Here is a 12,071-nt window from a genome sequence, read left to right on the forward strand (position 1 = left end):
GAAACTGCGATTCTCCATCCCCTACAACATCATCAGTGAATGAATAAAATCCAGGCCAACTAGAGGGACCCTGACTTCTTCAAAGAGAAATAATTTCTCTTAATTTTCCCCCTTTGCCTGATAAGTGCTCCGGTGCCCTGGGGACCAGCGTCGCCATTTATTTGTAGACTGGAAGCCCTGGGGAGGAGCTGAAGGGGGTTGCACAGTTTGAAAATAGGAGTTAGGTCCTCACACTGCACTGAGCCTGATGCCTACCTCGTCAGGCACAGCAGAGGTCCCTGCCCCATTTCTTGGGGTCCCCTAAGCCATAAACATGGGGCAGAAAGTGCTTGGCAGTAAGTGTACAAGGAACACATTAAAACTGGGCAGAAGTTTGGATAGCAGTGAACACAGTGCACCTTCCTAGTGGTGACAGGGGAGACACTACTATGGGGCTAGAATTCACAGGAAATAATGAATAGGGACTCCCTTACATTCGTCGACCATGTCAGAGTTTATACATGCAACTGTATCAGCCAGGCATGGTGCTTCACGCCTGTAATCTCAGCACTTTGGGAGGCTGAGGTGGGTGGATCATCTGAGGTCAGGAGTTCAAGACCAGCCTGGCCAGCATGGTGAGACCACATCTCTACTAAAAATACAAAAATTAGCTGGGTGTAGTGACACACACCTGTGGTCCCAGCTACTCTGGAAGCTGAGACAGAAGAATCAATTGAACCTGGGAGGTGGAGGTGCAGTGAGCCAAGCTCGTGCGCCTGCACTCTAGCCTGGGTGACAGAGCAAGACTCCATCTTGGGGGGCCGGGGGCCGGGGGGTGGGGAAAGCAACTGTATCACAAACGCAGCATTACAAATTAGGGCTTACAAAGCACTTTAAAGTAAGTTATCTCAAGACTAATAAAGTTTGCAGTGGTTGGGTTGGGATGGACATTGTGGCAACAGTAGCATTAGCTAGTATTATTAAATGGTACTAGACCCAGTGCCGGCACCCTGCTAGGCACTTGTAGTTCACTCATTCAATACTCACAATGATCATAGGGAATAAGTATTATTCTTATTCCCATTTTACAGACGAGAAACAGAGAGGCTAAGTAATTTGCTCAAGGCCGCACAGCTAGAATTTGAACCCAGATCCAACTAACTTTAAAAAAACTGAGATATAATTGACAAACCATAAAACTCATCCTTTAGGCCTGAAGCGGTGGCTCATGCCTGTAATCCCAGCACTTTGGGAGGCCTGGGGTGGGCGGATCACCTGAGGTCAGGAATTGGAGACCAGCCTGGCCAACATGGTGAAACCCCATCTCTATTTAAAAATACAAAAATGAGCTAGGTGTGGTGGCAGGCACCTGTAATCTCAGCTACTCAGGAGGCTGAGGCAGGAGAATTGCTTGAACCTGGGAGGTGGAGGCTGCAGTGAGCCGAGATGGTGCCACTGCACTCCAGCCTGGGAGACAGAGTGAGACTCTGTCAAAAACAAAACAAAACAAACAAACAAAAACTCATCCTTTAAAGATATACAATTGGCCGGGCGCAGTGGCTCAAGCCTGTAATCCCAGCACTTTGGGAGGCCGAGGCGGGCGGATCACGAGGTCAGGAGATCGAGACCATCCTGGCTAACATGGTGAAACCCCGTATCTACTAAAAAATACAAAAAACTAGCCGGGCGAGGTGGCGGGCGCCTGTAGTCCCAGCTACTCGGGAGGCTGAGGCAGGAGAACGGCGTAAACCCGGGAGGCGGAGCTTGCAGTGACCTGAGATCCGGCCACTGCACTCCAGCCCGGGCAACAGAGCGAGACTCCGTCTCAAAAAAAAAAAAAAAAAAAAGATACACAATTTACTGGTTTTTAGTATATTCACAAGGTTATCCAACTATCACCACTAATTCCAAATCACTTTCATCACTCCAAAAAGAAGCCCTATACCCGTCATTAGTCACTTCCCATTCCCCGTCCTCCAGCCCTTGGCAACCACAAATCTGCTTGCTTTCTCTAACGATTCGCCTGTTCTGGATGTTTCATATAAACGGAATCATATAGTGTGTGGCCTTTTGTGGCCGGCTTCTTTCATTTGGCATAGGGTCTTTGAGGTTCATCCATGTTGTGGCATGTATCAGTACTTCATTCCTTTTTGTTGCTAAGTAATATTCCATTGTGTGGATAAACCACAATATGTTTACCCATTACTGAGTCGCTGGACATTTGGGTTGTTTCCACTCTTTGGCTATTTTGAAAAATGTTTCTGTGAACATCTGTGTACAAGTTTTTGTACGGACATGTGTTTTTATTTCTCTTGGTTATATACCTAAGAGAGGAATTGCTAGGTCATATGGTAACTCCAGGTTTAACTTTTTAAGGAAGTGCCACGCAGATGTCCACAGCAACTGCATCATTTTATATCCCACCAGCAACGTATGAAGGTTCCAACTTCTTCATATCCTTGACAATACTTATTATATATCTTCTTTTTTTTTTTGAGGTGGAGTCTCGCTCTGTCACCCAGGCTGGAGTGCAGTGGCGTGATCTCGGCTCACTGCAATCTCTGCCTCCCAGGTTCAAACGATTCTCCTGCCTCAGCCTCCCATGTAGCTGGGATTACAGGCACCCGCCACCACGCTAATTTTTGTATTTTTAGTAGAGACGGGGTTTTGCTATGTTGGCCAGGCTGGTCTTGAACTCCTGACCTCAGGTGATCTGCCCGCTTCGGCCTCCCAAAGTGCTGGGATTACAGGTATGAGCCACCATGCCTGATCTATCTATCTTCCTGATTACAGCCATTCTAGCAGGTGTGAATTAGATCTAATGATATTTCACTGTAGCTTGGATTTGCATTTCCTGATGGATAATGATGCAAGTATCTTCTCATATGCTTATTGGCTATTTGTGCATTTTCTTTCGAGAAATGTCTATTCAATGTCTGGGTTTTTAACCACCATGTAATAATGCTTCAGAGCAACCTGGGAGAGAGCAGGGAGGGAGCTAAGCCAAGCCCTAGAGCCAGGGACTACAGTTCTCCTGTATGTCTGGGAGGCGTAGCAGAGTCTGGCCAGGTTGGGTTGGGCCGGTAGTGATGTCCTCCCTCCAGGGATAACATCACTGAGGTTGACCTTCACAGCGCCCATGCAGAGAAGGGTGAGGGTCAGAGTGGAATGTCCTGGCTCACCTTCAGTGGCACTCACTGGGTCCTGGTCAGAAAGCTACACTTGGACTGACTCACTGCGTCCTCATACATCCCTTTGAGGGTTACTCCATTTTGCCGATGAAGATACTGAGGCCCAGAAAGGTGAGGTACCAGGCCCGGGACTGGAACCCAGAAGTCTGGCTGGAGCCCACTCTCCTGACCACCACCTGGACTGTCTAGTGACCAAAGTTCCCCTCTTAGCTGCTGCATCAAGATGCAGTAACGAAGGTTCCACCAGCCTGCTTCTACAGAAAGCACCAGCTGCCAGAGCTGCCATCCAGGCCTGCGACCTGAGCTGTGGTCTGGGTTTAAGTCCCGGGCTCCTACTGAGCCACGCGCCCCTGCTTCCACTGTCCCAGCCAGAGCACGGGAGTGGGGACGGCAGGGGGCTCTTGGGTTCAGGCAGCCACAGCATGCGTTTGCTCAAGCAGGTGGGTCATCTGGGTGTGATATGCTTGGGGTGTTCCCAAGTTTTCCTACTCACGGTGGCCAAAACCCTCCTCCAATAGCACCAGTTGGCTGGGAAAGACCCCCAAAGTCCATCTCAAGCCCTAACATGGGTTGACCTTCGGGATCCTGACCAACAGACCAACCCCACTGGGTATAACCCTCAAGTTCACTATCCCTAAACCAACAACCAGGGCCCAGCTGAGACTGCCTGCTGTGGCCCCGGAACCATCCCGTGGGCCCTTGGCAACCTCACCACCTTCCTTCCTTTTCAAATCCTGGCTTAAAGCAAGGAAGACATCACGAGGTAAGCACTTGCCCTGTGCCAGACACCATCCTCTATGGGTAGGATCTTGCTCAGTCCTCACAACCGAGCTGTGAGCCAGGGTAGCTCAGAGAAGGCAAGTCATTTGTCCAGGGTCACACAGCTGGGAAGGGACAAAGATATTTGAAGCTTCCCTTTCTTTCCAGGAAGGCTCTCAGAACCACATACAAATACTCCAGCATGATGCTTGCTAGCTTATCTCAGCTGTTACCTGGTGCTTTCTTTGGTACAGTCTAGGCTGTGTTTTGTATTTTTAGTGGCTGTTCTACTTGTGGATGCATGGGTGCCTGTGTACCCACATGTTCACGCAGCTTTTCCACCACTGTGGGAGTCAGCAGGCCCTCCCTATCTGGCTGATGAATGAATGAACAATGCCAGTGCCCTTGGCTGGATGCAAGGGCACTGAGAACTCCTGTCCTGCACTATTTCTACAAGCCCAAGACAGCAAGCTAGTGGGGCTGCCTCTGCCACCAAAGAGAGGAAGACAGAGAGTGTCACAAAACCACCATGCAGCCTCCGGGACTTCCCACCTCCTCTCGAGGGCTGGCTTACACCCCGTGTCCCCAAGTGTCTCTCCTTGAATGAAGATGACCAGACTCCTCCCAAGCACAGCAGCTGCCCCTGGCCTGGCCCTCTCCCCTCTGTGTGTCTAAGTTGATCTGATGCTTGCTCAGAGGCTGGGGCCACTGCAACCACCCTCGCCAGGGAGAGGCCAAAGCAATCCCAGCACTAACACTGGGAAGGGCCGCCAGGGCGGGGCTTCTTCACCTCAGGTCCATGTACAGGATTCTGCACCCATGAGGACCTCCTGAAACTGCAGGTGCTCCTCCAGGAAGAGGGAAGAAAGCTTTTGTTGGAATCTCTAAGTGGTCCATGACGCTCCCCAAAGTTACAGCTGGAATCTCTAAGTGGTCTATGATGCTCTCCAAAGTTAAAGTTGGATTCTCTAAGTGGTCCATGATACTCCCCAAAGTTAAAGTCTCCAGGACACTGAGATAAAGTAGAAGAAAATCTGGCTATCGTTGAATTCAGGGGCCCAAGGAACGCACACCAATGTCAATACTACCCTCATGGCTGCTGTCTGATGCCTGCTGCTTCCTCTGCCCTTGGGCAATAAGGTCTGCAGAGCACGACCCAAGTGATTTTCTCTACAGCCTCTCATTTGATTCCCCAAGCAATGCTGTGAGGGAGGTGTCATCGCCCCATCTCACATAAGAGGAGATGGAAGCAAGGGGCGGAAAAACCTGCCAAAGCTCACCCGGCTTGAAAGTCGCTCCTATAAACTGAATTCGTATGTTGAAACCCTGACCCCCAGTGTGATGGTGCTTGGAGATGGAACCTTTGGGGGGTAATTAGGTCATAAAGGTGGAGCCCCCAGAATGGGATTAGCACCTTTATGAGAAGAAACATGAAGGTAAGAGGATCGCTTGAGCCTGGGAGTTTCAGACCCGCCTGGGCAACATAGCCAGACCCTGTCTCTACAAAAAATTAAAAGAAAAAAAAAAAAGAAGAGACATGAGAACTCTCTCTCTCTCTCTCCCCTCCACGTGGGGACACATCTGCAAACCAGGAAGTGGCCTTCACCAGGCACTGAAATAGCTGGCACCTTGATCTTGGATTTCTAGCCTCCAGAAAGTGAGAAATACATTTTTGTTGTTAAGCCACCCAGTCTGTGGTATTTTTGTCATAGCAGGTGGAACAGACTAAGACAGTAGTCAGGCAAGTTTCCCTGCTGAGGGTATATCAGGCTGGGCATCTTGATGAACTCTTAAGAGACGGCACTGGAATAAAGACAGCAATGTCTGGACATTCCAAGAGGGGAACTAGCAAGAGCCACCACTTCCTGAGCAGCTGGCAAGGTCTTAGAATTTTTCCCTGTGGCAGTCACTCAGTCCTCACCATTACCCTAAGAAGTACAGCTACTCCCATTTCACAATAGAGCAAGTAGAAGCCCAGAAGCAAAGTGAGGGAGGCGCATAGCCACACAGCCAGGAGTGGCAGAGGCGGGATTCGAACCTGGGTGTACTAGATTGCAAACTCGGGCTCTTTTCTATCAGGTAAGCCTCTTGTGTGGGACTGAGCTTAGGTTCAGACATAGGCTGACCTGGGGAAAATTCACCTTCACCTCTTCCAAACTGTGCCTCTCTTTCATTACTATTTTGTTAAAAGTCCCTTTTATTATTCTGAACCTCAGCTTCCTCATCTGTAAGAGAGGAATGACGGGTTTTTTGTTTCTGAGACAGAGTCTCCCTCTGTCGCCCAGGCTGGAGTGCAGTAGTAACGATCACTGCTCACTGCAGCTGCAACCTCCTTGGCCCGAGCAATTCTCCCATCTCAGTTTCCTGAGTATCTGGGACTACAGGCATGTACCACAATCAAAAAAATTTTTTTTGATTTTTAGTAGAGACAGGGTCTCACTGTGTTGCTCAGGCTGGTCTCGAACTTCTGAGCTCAAGCAATCCTCCCACCTCAGTCTCCCAAAGTGCTGGGATTACAGGCGTGAGGGAATGACAGTTTTTACTGGGCAGTTTTGTGAGAAAATGAAGTGGAAAGGGAACACAATAAGTTCTGTATCCTTTGATTTACCTTGTGTAGAAATTATAATTGAAGCCAGAGGCTATGAGCCTGAATGGCAGTTCAGTCCTGCAAGCTTGGGAGGACTGTAGACAAAGGTGCTTTGAGAATATTTCCCCATATTTCATGATGGCGATACAAACTGGGAAATGCTTACCAGACACCAACGCCAAAGACACTAAGAACAAAAACATTAGCCAGCATGAGCTAAACACCCCAAATTATCAGATTTATATTATTCTGTATCTTTATGATTATTTTTAAATTTATGAAACCGTGTCTTGGCTTCCGTGTTGGTAAAGCATTCCCTTGTGACATCTGATTCAAAGGTTTACTGTTGCCTCTTACAGAATGTCTCCCTTGACTCCAAAACCACGCGCTTCTGTGCACTCACTATGAGAAGCTGTATTTACTCACTCTGTGCTCATCACAGGAAACGGTGCATATTGGAATATATTTATTGCAGAGACTTAGGTCTACTCAACTGCGTGCTAGCAAACCATCAGTCCTGAGTGGTGCACTTGGAGGTCTGTGAACTCCATTTTGGAGGTCGCTGTGTGTGTGTATAAATATAAATGGCCTGACTTCACTTGTTAGAACACTTCGATGCTTTCTCCTCACAAGTCTATTTAAAAAAATTTTGTGACTCCAGCAGATCACTTCCAAAAAGGAGCATGTGTTTCTCTCTTGATACACGTACAGTGCTCAGCATACTCCCTCCACGCTGGCTGCTTGGCAAACTCAGCCTTGGTTACGGCTGCTGCCTGGGGCATCCAGTGAACGCAGTGCCAAGAGTGGCAGCATCTACTTTTGGAATAGAGCCTGGCTGGTCCTTTTCAGACCTTCTTGAATGAGCCCAGATGGACCCCAAACTCTGCCGGCTCTTGCTCCTGTGACCCCAGGACAATCCCAGCACCTTGGGCTGGTCTCTTTTCCCCACTGCTATTTCTCCATTAGCCAGATCCCCACCTGCTTTCCCCAAAGCACCTGGGCTGGCCAGGGTGTTGGTGCGTAAGTGCAGGTAGGCAGGCGGTGCTTGGGTTTTACGTGGTGTGCACTGTGTGGCTGGGGCTGCCGGCTCTGTAGCGACAGGCATCTGGGCAAGCGGCCTGCCCACTGCAGGGAGAAGTGACAGGGAGGCAGGGCTATGGTGGGCATTTTGGAGCGCTTCGGAGCCTGGCTGGTCAGGATGAAATCCTGGCCCCGTTGCTCACTGGCAGTGGGGTCTTCGTTGGTTTGGGTTGCTCCCGCATTCACATCCCTGACAGTTCCTGAGCACACCCACCTCTGCAGACAGAAGCCAGATGAATCTGCAGCTCAGCCCCTGCCTCGTGGGCTCAGTCTGCCCAGTTCCGACACACCTCACTAAATGCTGTGGGCAGGTGCAGAGTATTACGGGATGACAGGAGTGGCACTCGGCCAGTTTCCTTCACCTGTCAAATCGGACGATCACTACCCACTTACAGCACCTCTGAAGGCTAAGTGAAGTGTGGTCTCACAGGGGTTCAGCCGACGAAACCCACTGTCGGCTGCACTTTGCTTTATTTGGAGGTGGCTGGACTGGCAGGAGGGAGGTCTGTGGAGCTCCATCTAGGGAAACCCACAAACGAACTTACTCTTTGGGGGGATTCAGGTCCTCAGGTCTTGTCTCAAAGAACTGCAGCACCTCATCACACTGAGAGATGTAGGGGGGCAGCTGGATGAGGGCCTGGAGAAGAGAGACGCAGGTGAGTGCAAAGGAGGAGAGGGGGCTGGGCACGGTGGCATGTGCCTGTAATCCCAGCTACTCAGGAGGCTGAGGCAAGAGAATTGTTTGAACCTGGGAGGCAGAGGTTGCAGTGAGCTGAGATCGCGCCACTGCACTCCAGCCTGGGCGACACAGAGACTGTCTCAAACAAACACACACACACACACACACACACACACACACACACACACAACCAAAAAGCAAAGGAAGGAGGGGGTGTTAGGAATGCCATACACCACCAGTGGCTCTCAAACTCAGGAAGGCACCAGAGTCACTTGGAGGGCTTGTTAAAACACAGATCATGGATCCCCACCCGAGTTTCTGATTCAGTAGTTCTGTGGAGGGGGCTGAATGTCCATCTCTAAAAAAAGTTTCCTGGTGATGCTGCTGGTTTGGGAAACAACACATACACACACACACACAAAATGTATGACATACATGCATATATTATAGGCATATTTGTTCAAGTAATAGGTACATATTCAGGCAAAAATCACACCATACTGTACATGCTATTTTGTAAACCGATGCTTTCACTTAACTATAAATTGTCACCTTCATGCCATTTCATTATTCTTATTTACGTTGAGACAGGATCTTGCTCTGTCACCCAGGCTGGAGTGCAGTGGTGCAATCTTGGCTCACCACAACCTCTGCCTCCTGGGTTTAAGGAATTTTTGTGCCCTGGCCTCCTGAGCAGCTGGGATTATAGGCATGTGGTACCATGCCTGGCTAATTTTTTTTTTCTTTTTTTTGTATTTTTAGTGAGACGGGGTTTCGGCATGTCAGCCAGGCTGGTCTCGAGCTCCCGGCCTCAAGTGATCCACCCACTTCAGCCTCCCAAAGTGCTGGGATTACAGGTGTTGAGCCACTGCAGCTGGCTCATTTCATTATTCTTCTATAACATCACCTATACTGGATATTGGATTTTGTACAGCTGTGTCATACTTTATTCAAGTCGTCTACTGGTGAATCTTAAGGTTATTTCCAACATGCTCACATACGTGTCTTAACTCACGAATCTGAAGCATTAAAGTGAAGGGACTGTTTTATGATTTGGATAGAGGTTCAAAGTCTCTAAGTTAATGAGCGGTTGAAATAGATCTTCCACTGGCCAAATTCCACATTAATCTGCCCCAGTGACTCACTGGCTGTGTCATGGAGCCTCAAGTGGCTATAGGTTGGACAGAGGGTAGGTGGTGGGCACAAAGTTGCCCTCCACAAAGCTGGTTTATCTACTAACAGGTATTCAGTCAATGATTCAATGAGCATTTTCTTTGTGCCCAGCACTGCACTAGTTTCTGTGCCAAATACAAGAGCAGTGCAGAGTACAATCTGCTCATTAAAGGATTTGAAACTCAGACATGGCCATCATGAATAAACAGCTTGGTTTAACAAATATTTACTGAAGCCTCCTTTGGCCCAGGCCCTGGAACAGGGTGATGAGGATGTAGATCTGAGGGTGGTTCAGGTGGTTCATACATACATTTTGTTGCACACACATGTGCAGAGAACACATGTGCATACACATGAATTGCACAGATGATTCTGGCAGCCAAGCCACCCAAGCAGTTCAAGAGATGTGCCTTGCATTTCCTTCCTTCCTTCCTTCCTTCCTTCCTTCCTTCCTTCCTTCCTTCCTTCCTTCCTTCCTTCCTTCCTTCCTTCCTCCCTCCCTCCCTCCCTCCCTCCCTCCCTCCCTCCCCCCCCCCTCCCCTTTCTCTCTCTCTTTCTTTCTTGACGGAGTCTTGCTCTGTCATCAGGCTGGAGTGCAGTGGTGCTATCTCAGCTCACTGCAACCTTTGCCTCCCAGGTTCAAGCGATTCCCGGCCTCAGCCTCCTTAGTAGCTGGGATTACAGCTGCATGCCACCGTGCCCGGCTAATTTTTTATATTTTAGTAGAGATGGGGTTTTACCAGGTTGGCCAAGATAGTCTCGATCTCCTGACCTTGTGATCCGCCCACCTTGGCTCCCAAAGTGCTGGGCGTGAGCCCTTGCGGCCGGCCTGTGTCTTGCATTTTCTATATAACCAGCCCTTAATAACTCACCACCCAACTCCCAGAGTGATGTGCCAACCCTGCAGCAGTACTGGGCTCTCGTGGACCAACGGAGAGATGAATGGAGGCCTCCAGTGTGGTACCTTTTACAGGGCTTCGTGGATATGTTGACCCTACGCAATTATTTCTCCCATATTTTACACAGTTTAAAAAAATTAACCTGTGTAAAACACAGTAAAAGCTTACCATCTTACCCATTTTCAACTGTACTGTTACAGTGCATTAAGTATTTAATACATTCACACTGCTGTGCTACCAGCACTGCCATCCATCCACAGAACTCTTTTCATCTTGCAAAACTGAAACTCTGTACTCATTAAATAACAACTACCCTTCCACCCTCCCCCGGCACCACCATTCTACTTCTGTCTCTAGGGATTGATGATGCCAGGTAGCTCATACAAGTGGAATTATACAGCGTTTGTCGTTTTGAGTCTGGCTGATGTCATTTAGCATGCTCATCCATTCAAGGCTCATGCTTGTAGCCGGGCATCAACACCTCCTTCCTTTTAAAGGATGAGTGATATTCCATTGTATGGATACACCACATTTTGCTTATCCTTCACCTGTCGATGGGCACTTGGGTTGCCAACCCTACATTACTTTGAGTCAGGCTCTAACTTTAAGCCCCTGAGCTGCAATCTGCTCCAGACTCAAAATAGATAAACATTGTGAGGGATGTGGATGACTTAGTAGGGGACCTTTCCTGGTCACTGTCCACCCTTCCATCCTTCTGAGGGGTGACTAAAGGGCTCACCGATTTTTAAAATCAGCCTTTAAGTAGCTCCTGCTCTGCAGCAGATCCTTAAGGACTGTTTCCAGAGCTGAATCAGGGAGTCCCAGAGACAGGAGCAGGCCCTTCCCTCCCCCACCTCCTGTTTCTGGTCCCCCTTCTTTTTCTGGTTCCGAGCAGCGAGTGGTCGTTCTCCTGGCCAGGATGAGCTGCTGTCTGCTCCCCACTCCCCACGGGTCTCTTTTTCCTCTGAAATCCTGCAGCCCTTGCAGTTGGAGCCACATAATGAAGGAGCTGATTATATGCTGGACTGTGGTGTGTCCTGGCTGCTTTGTGTGCAAATATCTTGCGGCTTCCCCCCAAGACTGCAATAACAGCACTCCCTGACCTTGGCTCAGCACTGGGTGGCTCCCGAAACGTGTTCATCTGTGTCACTTTATGTAACCTCAGGAAGGCTGGCCCATTTAAAAGATGGGGAAATGGAGGCTCTGGTGAGGTGGCTTGGACTTGAGAGTCCAGGAAAGGCCGACTGCAAACCTCTACCTTAAATCCACAAAAGGCAGCAGGGTGGCAGCTGTTCCTCCTCCACCTTCCCTACATGCCTAGACAGTGCTGGTGAGACCGTAAACAACACGAGGGAACAGGCTGGAGCTGGCCATGTGTCTCTGTTAGAGGAGAGCTGGGTGGGTGTGGGGCACGACCCCGGGAGATGGTCACTGTCTCTGCCTGGAGGGGGCCTCCCAGGATGGGCAGAGGCCCCAAATGGACCAGGAGGGGAAGAGACAAACGAGGCCCATGGAAACCTCCTGATGATGCCAAGTTCTCTTCTGGTTTTGAGCTATGCCTAGGCAGTAAAAGCCAAACCAAACCCCCAAACCATAAAAGAAGTCAAGTTACTAATAAAAGGCAGGGCTGAATGCTTTGATGTTGGCCCATTTCATTTGGGATGGACGTGGCTACCAGTAAAAAATGACCCGGGGCCGAGAAACCATTCTGCTTCTGAAAGACT

The 12,071-nt window shown here is 49.3% G+C and overlaps 1 protein-coding gene across 2 annotated transcripts in view; it reads right to left on the reverse strand.

The window, feature by feature from the left end:
* SH3PXD2B (SH3 and PX domains 2B) overlaps positions 1 to 12,071 on the reverse strand; it is a 118,916-nt gene that overhangs the window by 41,823 nt on the left and 65,022 nt on the right. For both annotated transcript variants that reach the window (XM_030927873.1, XM_030927872.1), the window contains exon 5: positions 8,142 to 8,233. In XM_030927873.1, the coding sequence (XP_030783733.1) occupies positions 8,142 to 8,233 (92 nt within the window). The remainder of the gene's footprint in view (positions 1 to 8,141; positions 8,234 to 12,071) is intronic.

The sequence above is a fragment of the Rhinopithecus roxellana genome, chromosome 3, assembly GCF_007565055.1.
Source record: "Rhinopithecus roxellana isolate Shanxi Qingling chromosome 3, ASM756505v1, whole genome shotgun sequence".
NCBI classification, from domain to species: domain Eukaryota; kingdom Metazoa; phylum Chordata; class Mammalia; order Primates; family Cercopithecidae; genus Rhinopithecus; species Rhinopithecus roxellana.